Below are 14,630 nucleotides of genomic sequence, written 5' to 3'. Positions count from 1 at the left end.
ATAAGATAAAAGACTGCACATGCTCAGGTGACTGTGCAGCTCGCTGGACAGCAGACAGGATGCTGACTCAGCTGATTGACACCTGTTAGAAGAAGACTCAGTGTACTTACATTGATGGGTGGTGGACTTGAGTGCAGTTTAGTTTGGCTGATCGAATTCAGCTCCATTCATGCTTGAAAATATGACACTGATGGTGACAGGATGGAAACGTTTTTTGATTTCAATGTTTAGAAGCTGGCCACCAGAAGAAACATCAGGATGATTCATTTTGTTTGTATCAGATAATCTGTGTGTGAATGCGAAAAGTCTTGAAACATGATTTTGGGCCTAATTATGTAACATTATGTTGTAGCTGGGTTTATTTAGACCCAAGGCAGACAAAAATAAAAAGAGGTGATTTGGTGTGTTCAGTGCACTAAAGATAGACGGGCAAAGATTGAATCTCCAATCAAACATTTCCTAAGGCTAAAATGCAAACAGCCTGAAGTCCAACCCTTCTTTTCATGACATAGCAGAGATTTAAGGAAGCCTGCCAAATAATGCCCCTTCAAACTAAAACATGTTGTCAGCGTCATGTGTCCATCGTGTTTGTTTCAGAGTTGCAAGTAGCTACATTTCAACAAAGCTCAGTTAGCTGTTTTCCTGGAGTTAATGCTAAGATAAGCTAACAGGCTGCTAGCTTTAGCTAGAGTCATTCACAAGTTAATACTAACTAGTTAATTTCAGAGTCCATGTATTAAAAAGTGTAGAACTTTAGGATCTTCTCTTGGCATGATGTGCCGCTCTGGTTATTATCTGTCCATTGTGTGAAGTGTTGCACCAGCCATATTTTGCCTACATGTGCCGGAGACCCCCTCATTTACTTCTCCAACATCCTCCCCTGAGCCCCCCCCCCCCCCTTTCTCTTTCTCTCTGATGTGTAGCAGTGTTTCTGCAGAGACAGAAAATGGCTCAGATTGAGTCTCTGACTCATCGCAGAGAGAGAGAGAGAGAGAGAGGGAGTGAAGCGTGGCGAGGGTAAAAGACAAACTCCTTTAAAAAATTTTTTTTTAAAGAAATGGGGGGTTTTGGTGTAGTGTTAATTCATTGAGAGTCTCAGATGTTGAGCCTCAATGTGTACTGCTGCAGTGATCTGGATGTAGTGTGATGTTTGAATGTGTTAAATGTGTTGTGCGTTCAGTGATTGTGTCGTTTCGGCTGCTGTTTGAAAGAGTTCCCAGCGTTAGGTTTACTCCTCGCTGTCTTTGCTTTTCTGAACTTTCTTCCTTTGTCCCATTGCCTTTAACTGTTTTAATACTTTGTGTTCCTTCTTACCTTCATTTAATTCCCTCTTACCTTTGTTTCAATTTGTCCAGACTTCTTTTCTGTTTCTAATCTGTTTTTATTTATTTCATTTTAATTCATTACCTTTTGGGTTTTCTGTCCCTCTCTTATTTTAGTCGTATTTAATAGATTTTTTTTTCCTGTATCTTTATTTTTTTCTTTTTCTATATAATGTTCTTCCCTTATTTTATTTTTTATGCTGCAAATTGTAATTCAAAATACATTCCCATGCTTCTTAATTTGTTGCTTCTTATTATTATTTCAGTTATTTTTGTATGTTCTGTTGCTCAGTCTCTTTTCTGATTGCACACATTTTTATTTTATATAAAATTCAACATTTTTAATATGTTCCATCTCACTTGTCTTTTATTTCATTTTAGTCGTTTACTATTTTTTTTATGTCACTTCTTCTCATTTTTATTTACTTATTTTCAGTTCGATTTTTCATTTAATCTTTTAGTTTTCTTTTCTGTTTTTATTTACATTTTTCAGCTTTAATCCTCTCACAAATATTTTATAATTTTTTTCCCTCTTTTGTTCGTTTCTTTGATTCTTCACTTCTTTCATTTGTTCTTCAGTTCCTTGTTCATTTTTGCACTTCCTCTGCTTCCTCTCTTTCCCACTTCATTCCCTGCATTTCTCTCTCTCTCTCTTTGTGTCTCTTTGTTCACTTGTTCTTTCTTTCTCTCTGTTATCTGTCTCTCATTGTTTCTTCCTTTCCCTCGCCTTCTCTCTCTCTCTTTCTCACTCTTTCTCTTCCCTCTCCCTGACTGTCTCTCCCTCTTTCTGGCCTCTCTCCAGTCGCACAAGATTTGGAGCCGATTGTCTATTTATAGCGCCTGTGGTTCTGTCGCCATGACAACCAAGCTGGAGGCCAGGGCGCCAGGGAGCTATTTTTGGAGCAGCGCTGTAATGTCAGACACAGCCTTCTCTCTCTTTTCTTTCCTCCGCTTTCTCTTCCTCTCTCTCTCTCTCTCTCTCTCTCTCGCTCTCTCTCTCTCTCTTTCTCTCTCTCTCTCTCTCTCTCTCTTCCTCTCTCTCTCTCTCTCTCTCTCTCTCTCACTCATTGGATGTGAGTGTGTTTGATTAAGCTTGGACTGCTGAAGCTCCAGGTTTAGTCGGCCTGCATAGTGAAATGTGAAAAGAAGCAGTGAAACCCCCTGAATCATCCCTTACACACATTTGCTTTGACTTCAGTCGTGTATTTCAGCTGGGGGACGCGGTGGTTTTAGGTCGTGGTAATGGTTCCCTTTAATGGTGAACAGTGAACATCTTGCAGAAGATTTAAAGTATCTAATGTGACTTGTGTGATTACTGAACATTTGTTAACACATTTTTTGCACATTTCTATTTGGAACATTAGACTTTAAAATTGTAGGTCCAATTCATTTTATTTTCTTATCTATGTTTCATGTGCCTGTTTGGAAAAACCTCCTGGGTTATAACCCTGACTCATGTTGGGATATTGGTAAATAAATTCAGTTTTTTTGTTTTTTTAGAACATTTTGTTAATTTTTCTCTAACGTATGCATAGCTGATCAAAGCGTTTAGGCGGGGTAAGGGATTTAGGAACTAATTGTACTATGTTCCCACATGTCACCTCTAATTGTAGAAGTCACATCAGTAGTAAACTATTTTTACTTCAGCTGTGACTCATCACAGATTTATGTCAGAGATCCTCTTTTTAACCCTCCTACCTGTTGCCTGCTTTTATTTATGTAGGAGCAGCTGCTGCTTTTCATTCTGAGCTCTTCAGTTCCTTTGACTCGTCTCTCAATTGGGCAGAAATATAAAATTAGTTTTCTTTGTTTATAAAAGTCTTTGAGATGACGCTGAGGTTAAAGGCCCCGTGATGTTAGGTGTGCATGTTTCTTATTGAATCCTGAATCCTGTCGTCGATTAAGTATTTGTTTTGTAAGAGGTTTACAATAACTGCCTTCTGTGGATGAAAGACTTTGTTAAGCATTTTAAACATGTTCACAAGTATAAAATCATGACATCATGGTTCACAAGTGTGACCAGAAAATGTATATGAGGTCATTTTCACTTTTATTTCAAACCTGCTCATTTAATATGATTTATAAAGTTAAGGGCGTTTTTTTTTAAATCCCAGTAAATGAAGTTTATAATAATTCCTAATCCAGCTGTATGTGTGCAAACCTGATGAGTCACAGAGCCGGGCAGCTCAGTGTAACCTAATCCTCAGTCCAGTTGAAGATGTATACAGCTCTAGTTTATAATCTGGCTAATGCGTTGCCCTTAATGCTGCCACTTTAACAAGGTGGATGCTTTATGGGAGTGTTTAACAGATGTGTGCGGCCAGATGTTGATGCTGCAGCCTCCAGCGTGAAGATCTTGAAACCTTTACTAACTAACTACCTACTGCTGTTAATATAATGTTTATTAGCTGTCTAATTAAAGAAATAATTTACATTTTTGGATACATTTAAAATATATATATTTTTAGATTTTCTTTGTATGAAAATATTGTCAGCGGTGTTTCCTGGAAGCGTTCACATTTTCAATTTAATATCAATGTAAAGAAAAAAAAAAAAAAAAAAAAGGAAGTTTAATTTTCAGCTTCTTTCTTTTTGGAAATTGTCAGTTCAAAATTAACTTTTGAGAGAAGTTATTTGCCTCTTCTTTTTCATTTTATAACTCAAACCTGTGTGGAAAAGTGAAAAAGGTTTGTTCCATTAATGTAACAATAAAACTCTGCTAAAATGATTACATGGAAGTAAAAATAAGTGGTTGCACGAAACAAATTTTCTGGTTTGTCTTACATTAAATCTCCTGAGAGGATGTTCTTGCCGTTAAAAAAAAAGATCAAGTCAAAAGTTCAAAATACGTGTTATCTTTTCGTCTAAATACTGGGTTATTTTAACTCACCAGACAAGAGCCCTGCGTGTATTTCCAGAGCTGAAGTCAGCGTGTCTGCAGCCCCAGAATAACCCTGACAGGTTAAACATAACACCGCAGCCCCTCTCTGTTACTGGGGCAGCCACTATTATTTAGTTCAACTTACTCTGCAAGGTTATTATTGGCACTTCTCCTATTAATAGGGAGAACGGCTAAAAATTGAGCCGTGTGTTTGTCCTGGGTGTGTCGTCGCCTCAGACTGGCGCTTTAGATAAACAAGAGTTTGGCCTCGGCAGATGTCGGCGACGGCCATGTTAACTCTGTCACTGTAGACCTTTTGGGTTAAGATTCTGTCACTGCTGGTTATTTAGGAGTTAAGAGGATCAGTGTGGGGATGTGTTTGGAGGGATGAAATGAGACGGCCCCAGAGTCTGAGCTGTGAATACGGGGTCGGACTTTTTCGCTGCTTAATTGCCTCCGTGTGTGTGTGTGTGTGTTTTTTTTTTTTTCTTCTCCCTATGAATATCCGTGTCAGATATGCACGTGGGCGTCTCTTTGTTCCCCAAAATGTTTCTTTCCTCTCCTGACTCTCTCTCGTTCGTCTCACACCCACTGTCTCTCCCTCCTGACTCAGAGTCTTCTCCCTCTCTCCGTCTGTCTGTTCAGTTCTGTAGCTCCGCAGCAGACCCAGCCCCCTGTTCCTCACTGTGTGTTACCTGCAGCCCTCCTGTCACATTTCACCCCTGCCTGCCACATTCCTGGTTATCTCACAGGGGGTTACATACCTCTGCCCTGAAAGGCAGAAACCAGCGAGCGCATTCTCTTTTTGCTTGTAAGTGCGGCGGGAAGAGGATCAGTAAAAAAATAAAAATAAATACAAAACACATGAAGAAAATCTAAGAGAACATGTGAGGATATAGAAACCCTTTTAATGGCGATTATGAAAGCCAACCTGACAGACTCACTTTACACATTTTGGAGACGCCAGTGTAGTTGTGTTTTAGCAAAACACTTCTCAAACACAGCTAAATCTGGGTTTCTTTGTATCACTTTAAAGACAAATAAACAGATTTTAATGTTGATGTCTACAGTCAACAGCTTCAATTTGACTAATAACTGCTCATAGCACCTCATTAGCTCGATGTTATATTTCCCAAAAAGATTAATGTAACTATTTTCTTGATATAAGTAGAAACGGCTTGGTTAAAGACGTGGTTACACACCTCTGCAATAACACATCATAGGAAACCTTGAATGACCAATGAAGCAGGAAGCGGTACTATGACCTTTTCCTTCTTAGTCTTTTCACATGTTTTCTATTTTCTAACATATATGGTGATTTTAGAAACCAATTTCTGATTTGGTGCTACATAGACTTAAAAAAGAAAATGTAAAATGAGAGAATAAAACACAAGGAATGGAACAATCAAAGTTCATCCTCACTAACTTTGGACTTTGCAGCCCTACATAGTATAAGCGACATGTTCAGACACAATCGTTATATTGTTATATCTGAATTATTTCTAGATGTGTTAACTATCTAACATATCTAGTTTATAACAAGAAACAAAGCAAAGACTTGAAACTATTCTGACAAATAGGCATACATTAAAAAAAGGACATTTTTCTTTTCCATTTTTTAAATTGTGTTGCAACCCTATCTGATCGTAGAAATGCACACTGTGAAAAGGATCTGTTCTTTATTGGACTAAATTATTCTTAAATAACATTTTGAAAAATGTATGAAATATTGAATAACTGTAACTTCACAAATCCACCAGGACCTCTCAAACCCTCTGTCACCACTGTCTACTCTAGTTTCATTTCCTGTTTGTCCCTGAACTCAACTTTTGACTATGGTAGAATACAAAATAGAGTCAGGCAGGTAGTTTACACATGAACAACATCTGATTGTTGTTAAGTCTTGTGGTTATTTTTTAATGCTGTGTGTTCATTTGTAGTTAACAAATGTGAAGCCTAATTTCATACATCTGGGGAATAATCCTTTAAAACTCAAAGCAGGCATTTCAGGTGTGTGTGTGTGTGTGTGTGTGTGTGTGTGTGTGTGTGTGTGTGTGTGTGTGTGTGTGTGTGTGTGTGTGTGTGTGTGTGTGTGTGTGTGTGTGTGTGTGTGTGTGTGTGTGTGTGTGTGTGTGTGTGTGTGTGTGTGTGTGTGTGTGTGTGTGTGTGTGTGTGTGTGTGTGTGTGTGTGTGTGTGTGTGTGTGTGTGTGTGTGTGTGTGTGTGTGTGTGTGTGATCAATGCGGGCTACTAGGTCACTTAATTACTCCCAGTCAGAGATTATTAAAGCATTAGGTTCAGCCCGAACCTCATTCCATCGTCAGAGCGGAGCAGCTCCTGCTCTTCTTCTTATGTATAAAAATATTCTTTACATGTGAGAGGGCTGTCAGGTCGGGAGGTTTTAAACCCAGTTGTTGCTCTCTGTGCTTGTCGGAGTCTTTGCTCTGGTTATTTGTTCACAAAAGGAGGGATGTTTGAGTTTAGTATTTTTTGGGATGTTGACAGAAAGCCATACGTGTACTGTTTGTGACAAAAGTCAGGTCGCCCTCGAACAGTTATCATGAAAACATCAGTGCGGCTCACACCTTAAAAAAAGCAGCAATAATGTAGGCCACTTCTCCGGAACAATTAACATGCATTCAGGCCGGCGCCTTGCAAATCTGAACTCACTGCAGGCCTGTATACCCACCCACGCACACACACACTGCCACTGCGCACAGATGTGCACACACACTCACACACACTCCCGTGCACGGGATTACTACAGCAGCTCCATTGACGAGGCTCCTCCGGTCTGACAGAGCAAACGGCTGCTGGTGACTCAGACCGGCTGCCTCTGATCTCTCTGTGATTTAAAACACACGCCCCCTGGTGGCTGACAAGGGAGCAGTATCCTCCATCTTTCTCATGCTCCCATAATGTACCGGGATGTTCCTTGGGTGGGTGTGTGTGTGTGTGTGTGTGTGTGTGTGTGGGTTGTGAGCTCATACAGCTCTTATTATTTTATCAGTATAGTGTGTTAGCTTGGATTTTAAAATGTTACAAAGTTGTAAAGTTGCATTATTTTGGTTGTTGACTCAGTAGCCACTGGAATTACTGACATGTATTACTCTGTTATTGTCTCTCTTTAGTTTGATTTTGTCCTGATTTAGCTCTAATCAGATGTATTCTTGTTTTCTTGTTGCAGTTTCTTAGACAGGATCGACGTGGTCCGGCAGAATGACTACACACCCACTGATCAGGTGAGACTTCTAACACTCAAACACTTGTTTTGTCAAATGAAACCACACAATGAGCACGGCACGTTAATTGTCGTAGAGAAAAGGGGGGTGACTGAAATGAAAATGAAATGATATAAAAGGCTGATGAGTGCTCCTGGAAAACGGGAAATTTGACACAAAACTGTGGGAAACCAGGCACTCCACGAATGAAAAATGTAACAATGAGGAAGCAAATGCTCAAAAGGCCTTTATCATAGTAACTCGTTTAAAGCCAACATGTTTCGACCGGTGAGGTCTACATCAGGGCTTGCAAACATTTTCTAGGTTGATGAACAAAATCTGGAAAAAGTCAACATTTCTTTAATCGATTAATAATAATTTACATTTTTAAAGAAATTTGCTAAACAAATGCCTTTATAGCACATCTCAGCATGCAGTGTAAAAACTACAACTCATAGTGTTGTGCACACTGCCTCACTAGCCATTTTCAGGCCGTAACTAAGCTCAGCCGTCATCATGTCTTTGTACAGTCATATTGATTTCACAACGGCGTAATACTGGTGTCCCAGTCTGTGAATTCACATTGCGTATTGGGCGTTGCTGAAGCACGGCACAGCTGGAGCACTGCACCACAGCGCTGCACTCCCCCGCTGGCTTCACTGAGACCGTCTCGCCTCTGTAACGCCTCTGTTACTACCTCTGAAGACGGTACAGAGAAGGGGTTCACTCTGTCCCCTTATTACGCCTCGTCGACATTCAGATTAAAGGAGAAACATCACAGGGGCTTAAACATGGTGGTTTGAAACGTCTGAATAGTGCTACAGTCACAGTTGATACTCGAACAGAATGGAGTCATTGTTAACGTTATTAGCAACTCTGTTTATTCCCACCATAAGAAGAATATATCAAGTTCATGTTTGCATCTAGAACAAGTGTCACTTTGCATAATGGAACTGTAAGAAAACAAGTATCGTCTGTGCCATGCCTTGTTTTGTTCTTGGGAGTATTTGTAGTCACTAAAGAGTTCATAGAATTTCCATGTTGAGTGTAAACCTTAGATAAAATTGCAGAGGAAAAAAAAAAGAAAGCAATTTTTTTTTGTTGCCTTTCATTGCATAGATCTTAAATTCTGGACTTTGTGTTGCACAAAACTCGGGGCAAAGTTTCCTGAAATTTTATTTATGAAACAGTAAACCATTCATCTAAACCAGTTATTGACAGGTTATTCATTATTTGATGAGTGATCCACTGTAATACTCAACGTGAAGCAGCATTCTTCTCTCATTCTTTAACAATGACCAGAATCAACAGGAAGTTGAAAATGCCTGTATGCTTTATTAATAGATGAACTATCTATAAGGGGAATTGTTTTATAATATCCTAAGAGCTTCATCAAAAGTGTCCATCCTGTTTTTTTACTTCCAAAAGTCCATGAGTTGAATTCATCCATGTTTATCCTCCTCTCATGTCAATAATCTCCACGTCTCTTTCACATCTTGTACGTCTTGTAAATTCCCTCCCCTTTCTATATGTTATCTTTAACAACCTTTTATCCTGTTGTTCCTTTTCTTTTCAGGACCTGTTGAGATGCAGAGTACTGACGTCTGGGATCTTTGAAACAAGATTTCAAATAGACAAAGTCAATTTCCAGTGAGTATGATAATCGAGGTGTCCTGTCATATTCCCGACATCTAGAAAAATAAAACAATCAAATACTTCTAAAGGACAAGAAGTAGTTTAAATTCTCTGGATTACAAATTACTCACGTCATGTGTTTTAACTTCAAATATGAACAATATTAAATCATAAATAAAATATGTGTAAACTCTGAATGTTGCATATTAAACTTGTACTTGTCCATGATTTTAAAGTGTTAAATCCCTCTTGCATTAAAACTTGAAACATTAAAATTTTTCTTCTGTCTCACAGTATGTTTGATGTTGGAGGTCAGAGGGATGAACGTCGGAAATGGATCCAGTGTTTTAACGGTAAGAAGCGTGTTTCTGGGACTGATTCATTTGAAGGAGTGAATTCTCTTTCTAGTCTAATCAGATGCTTGTCTCCAGTTTGTGTTTCTCTAAATCTCCCTGGTGAAAAAAGGTTGCATGAGCATTTGTGGTTTTTATCCACCTTTGGTGTGTGAATCCTCTGATGTGTGTGTGTGTGTGTGTGTGTGTGTGTGTGTGTGTGTGTGTGTGTGTGTGTGTGTGTGTGTGTGTGTGTGTGTGTGTGTGTGTGTGTGTGTGTGTGTGTGTGTGTGTGTGTGTGTGTGTGTGTGTGTGTGTGTGTGTGTGTGTGTGTGTGTGTGTGTGTGTGTGTGTGTGTGTGTGTGTGTGTGTGTGTGTGTGTGTGTGTGTGTGTGTGTGTGTGTGTGTGTGTGTGTGTGTGTGTGTGTGTGTGTGTGTGTGTGTGTGTGTGTGTGTGTGTGTGTGTGTGTGTGTGTGTGACACAGATGTGACAGCCATCATCTTTGTGGTGGCGAGTAGCAGCTACAACATGGTGATCAGAGAAGACAATCAGACCAACAGACTACAGGAAGCACTCAACCTTTTCAAGAACATCTGGAACAACAGGTCAGCGACAACTTCTGGATTTAATAGGCAAACATGAAAGTAGAAGCACGTTTGTTTTCAAAACACCGGTCTTTGTTTTATAAGCGATTTGAGAGGAAGATATGAAAGACATTTAGGAAGTGCAAAAGGCTTGAAAGAATTAGTACAGCACAAAAATGTATCAAAACACAATCAGCTGTCTTTGCACTGCTATCCTGGAAAATAACACAAATCAGTTAACAGAGCTTCATCATGGGAGGAAATAAGGCATAACGCCTTCCTTATTGAACAATTCATATCCTTTTTAAAACCTGCTAATTATTTCCCTGAGTTTTATAAAGATACATAGAGCAGAAGATGAGAACTCTGTCAGAAATAGACGGAAAAAAGCTGGTTTAAAGTCAAAGTCTACACCCTGTGCATCAGACACTTTCACACAGTTAATCTCTAACATGACAATAAATGTGGGGTCCTAAAAGAAAGTCCCAGAAATTCATGACCTGAACTTTTTCTTAATCTTTCTCCTCAGATGGCTACGGACCATTTCTGTAATCCTCTTCTTGAACAAACAGGACTTGCTTGCTGAGAAGGTTTTGGCAGGAAAATCCAAAATCGAGGAGTACTTCCCGGAGTTTGCTCGCTACACTACACCTGATGATGGTAAGATCTCCACACTGATATCCCGATCCAAACACGCCTCTATAGTTTGAGCTTAAAGAAGTCAGTTTAAAGATGACAACCTGCTAGAGCCGGCTATCGAGCCAGATATCGTGATGTTGCTGTGTTTAAGTCTTTACGTTGGTGAATGGAGTAATGTTATAAATAGCTTACACTAAGGCCAAAGCAACAAAAGTTGACATCCATGGGCCTTAAATTGATCAAAGACACAACATCAGCTAGCAGACATTAGTAATAATGAAGTGGCACATATTGTGGTTATAATATAGAGAATATATAGTTTGTCTATGAGACACAATATTCCTGACATCACCTGGTCAGCAGGAGTATTAATGCTGCTATTTGGTCTTACAGAGCAGAAATGACTTTATTGTTTTCATCACCAACAGCAATACCGGAGGCAGGCGAGGATCCACGTGTCACAAGGGCCAAGTATTTCATCAGAGATGAGTTCCTGGTACGTAAAAAGCTCATGGTTTCCACCTGTTTGGTTTTCCACGTGTTGGATTCAAGAATAGACATGAATATCAGTTCTAGTATTAAGCCTCTGAACACCAACTTGTCTGTGTTCCCGTGTCTTTTTCCAGAGGATCAGCACAGCCAGTGGGGACGGGCGACATTACTGTTATCCCCACTTCACCTGCGCAGTCGATACAGAAAACATCCGCCGCGTCTTCAATGACTGTCGGGACATCATACAGAGGATGCACCTACGGCAGTATGAGCTCTTGTGATGGACAGTGGCGTCCAGCCTACTTATCTACCTACCTATCTACGACCCCACTACCAGTTAGCCAATCTACCCTTCCACTTCAACCCCAACCACCAAACAATCGAGCGAGTGACTGTCAGACGGCCTGCCCTCTCCTCCCACACAATAAAACTTGTCCTTCAACTCAACTTTAAAGAGACAGAACAGAAGGACAACTCTCTTTCTTTCTTTCTTTCTTTTTTTTTTTTAAAGGAAACACTTAAGAATACAACATCATCAACTTTAAGCCTGGACTAACTGCTGTACTCGGCTACACTTCGACCCACCAAAAGAGGGTCAGGACTGGAATCCCTCTGTGCAGGCTTTCCCTCCTTTAAGCGATGTTTCTCTCTCAGATTTATTAACACACACACCCACTCACTCGCAGGTACACACACACTACAGAATAAGACATTCAGAACCCCTTCATAGGTTTTAATGTCTCATATCAAGCCACACACACACACACACACACACACACACACACACACACACACACACACACACACACACACTGACAGACCCTTTTGAAAGTCAAGTTCTGCTTTAGACAGATGGCAGAAGTTGACTTAAAGAATGCTTTCTGAGAGAGAGAGGAGTTCATTGACAGCGTGCTGAAGCTGAAGGAGGAGCAGAAGAAGAAAAGAACGATGGACACGGAGGGCAGCAAACTGATGCAGAGGAGGGCTGTGAGCCTTTTTGTTCCTGAACACACAAACTAATTGACTAACGGCTGCCTGTGGACATGAGCGTGACTTGAACTTTACGACACATGACCTGCTCTTGAATGGCAGAAACCAACAAAAAAAAAAAAAACAAGGAAAAAAACAACAAGAAAAATATCATACAATGCATAAATTCATGCATACCAGTGAACTTCATGCAGTGCAAAAAATCCAAGCTATATATATAGATATTTATATATGTGTGTATATAAATATGTATATATATATAAATATTATATATTCCTGTAATAACACAGTTCAACTTTTAAGTTTTTGTTAGCTTTTACCCCATGTTGTGTGTTGGTGTACACTGTGTGTGTGATCTGCCTTTGTGCACCATTTAAACTCTGCTACCTACACACACACACACACACACACACACACACACACAAAAACACATATATACACACATGCATAAATCTTTGCCCCACCCCTCCCCATGCCCCTGCTGCTATTTGAAAACTATTCATCATATGGAGAATAAAGTAGAGGTTTTATTTAATGAGGAGAAATAACTAAACAAAAGGAAATCATGAAGTGGAAGAAATTTACTTTATTGAGACTGGAGGCAACATTTTTACCTTGGTACACACACACACACACACACACACACACACACACACACACACACACACACACACACACACACGCTCAAGCCCTCATCAGTCCCCAACGTCCTACCCATCCATATCTTTGGTCTTATTCTCTCACCTCTCCCAGTCCCACGTTCCTGCCCTCCTCCCGGCTTTAAGTACGTCTGTCTTTATTTTACTGCTGGACTATTATTCTTGTACAGACTGTAAAATGTATTATTTTGTACAACTTTATTGAAGAAAAAAAAATTACTTGTAGAAGATCCCTGTGCCTTGATCACGACTGTACGTGTAAAAAATGAGCTAATATGTAAGTTATGTTTCACTGCGCTGTACAGCTGGACGGGTCTGTCCCACCTTGTCCGTGCTAGCTCGCCCACTCCCATCCCGACTGGAGGCTGGCGGGAGGGGCATCGGATTGGGGGCGGAGGCCTTTCGTCTGTTGCTTAGTTTCCTTTCCCCCCTCCCCACATTTGTTTGTTCGTTGTTTTGCTTTAACTCTCCTCTGGTTTATATAATAGGATTTGAAAAAAAATGAAGAAAAAAAGATGATCAGACACACCACCTGATGATGTGTAGTGAAAGATACTGAACCCTAACACGATTTAATATATATAAAATATATTTCAGATTTTATATTTTATATATATATGTACTGTACACTTATATCTATGTCCCTATGTGAGCTGTCCCCCAGGTTTCCTTTGCTTTCTGTCAGTAACATCTGCATCCATTACAGGAAGGTGGCGATTCTGGGAGCAATGGGATGGGTATACATTTCTTTATTTTTTATTTTTAGCTTTAACTCTTTTGAAGGAGAGGGGAATATCCAGTTGCAAAACATTGCTTGTTTCTACATAAACCAAATTCTTTTTGCTTAAAGAAGAAGAAACAGTTGTACAAGTGTTTGGTTCATTCTTAGGCTGAGTACACAAGCGCCGCTCATCTGAGGTCCACATTACGCACTCAGTTTATGAGGTACACGTATTATTCAATAATCCTTTTATGGAGGTTATAACATGCTGTGATGGGAGTTATTTTGCTCACAGGTTCAAACAAAGTCAAAGGCAACATTGGAAAAGAAGGGTTTACAAATTAAGATTAATTTAAAACATGTTACACCAATAAAGCTGCATAGCTGCACAGATGCATAAAATAAGGTTAAAAAAATATGTATATTTGTAGCCTTTGGATTCAGTTGGGGAAGTTGTTCAAGGCACTAAAAACTACAGCCTCTAAAATTACATTATCAAATCCAACTATAATATTTAATACAAAAAATGATTAATTACTGACCTGTTATAAGGCAGTATTTTTAGCTGTGGTTTCCCATCACCTGACAACTGTTTGAGATCAGTGTTTTCTGACCATCATGAGGCTAACAGTCCTGATGTGTTGTTTTACTCTAAACTTTTGCCAAATTTGCACCCAGCAACACATGGATTTTATTTTCTTGGACCAAGAAGCATCTCCTTAAATATGTTCATTTTTTATATTGAATTCTGCTGATCCTGCGCTCCTTTCAGAGACAACTTTGATTATGATGACTTTGCCAAAGACAGAATACGGGCTCCACCATAACCTTGCTATAACACTGTCACCAGGTTTGAAATGATTTTGTCTTATAATTTTGTCAATGGGTATTTCCTTAAGTCTGGCAGACAAACCAAGGTATTGCAGGTTACAGAGTATACAAGTGGTTTCAGACCAGCTTGACATTCAGCGCATTTCATCCCAAAACACAAAAGGGACTCTCTGTAACATATAATTGCAAAATTGAGGTTAAAAAAGGTTTACTACTCTGTCTTAATCTCTCGGGTCTACAGCAGTGAGGATATATTCATTGTTTATTTTGATGTCGACACCTCCTCACCTGAACTATCCTAAATGCCAAAGCAATTACTGATT

The 14,630-nt window shown here is 39.5% G+C and overlaps 1 protein-coding gene across 1 annotated transcript in view; it reads left to right on the top strand.

Moving 5' to 3' along the window:
• The window catches only part of LOC109986230 (guanine nucleotide-binding protein G(s) subunit alpha), a 32,530-nt gene extending 18,912 nt beyond the window's left edge, over nucleotides 1–13,618 (top strand). The window contains exons 6-12 of the mRNA XM_020636785.3: nucleotides 7,390–7,444; nucleotides 9,000–9,073; nucleotides 9,353–9,411; nucleotides 9,876–9,996; nucleotides 10,505–10,635; nucleotides 11,043–11,110; nucleotides 11,241–13,618. Coding sequence (XP_020492441.1) covers nucleotides 7,390–7,444; nucleotides 9,000–9,073; nucleotides 9,353–9,411; nucleotides 9,876–9,996; nucleotides 10,505–10,635; nucleotides 11,043–11,110; nucleotides 11,241–11,387 — 655 coding nt within the window. The 3' untranslated portion in view covers nucleotides 11,388–13,618. The remainder of the gene's footprint in view (nucleotides 1–7,389; nucleotides 7,445–8,999; nucleotides 9,074–9,352; nucleotides 9,412–9,875; nucleotides 9,997–10,504; nucleotides 10,636–11,042; nucleotides 11,111–11,240) is intronic.
• The last annotated feature ends 1,012 nt before the right edge of the window (nucleotides 13,619–14,630 follow it).

This window comes from Labrus bergylta, chromosome 5 (genome assembly GCF_963930695.1).
Source record: "Labrus bergylta chromosome 5, fLabBer1.1, whole genome shotgun sequence".
Lineage (NCBI taxonomy): Eukaryota > Metazoa > Chordata > Actinopteri > Labriformes > Labridae > Labrus > Labrus bergylta.
This window is presented reverse-complemented; position numbering and strand designations above follow the sequence as displayed.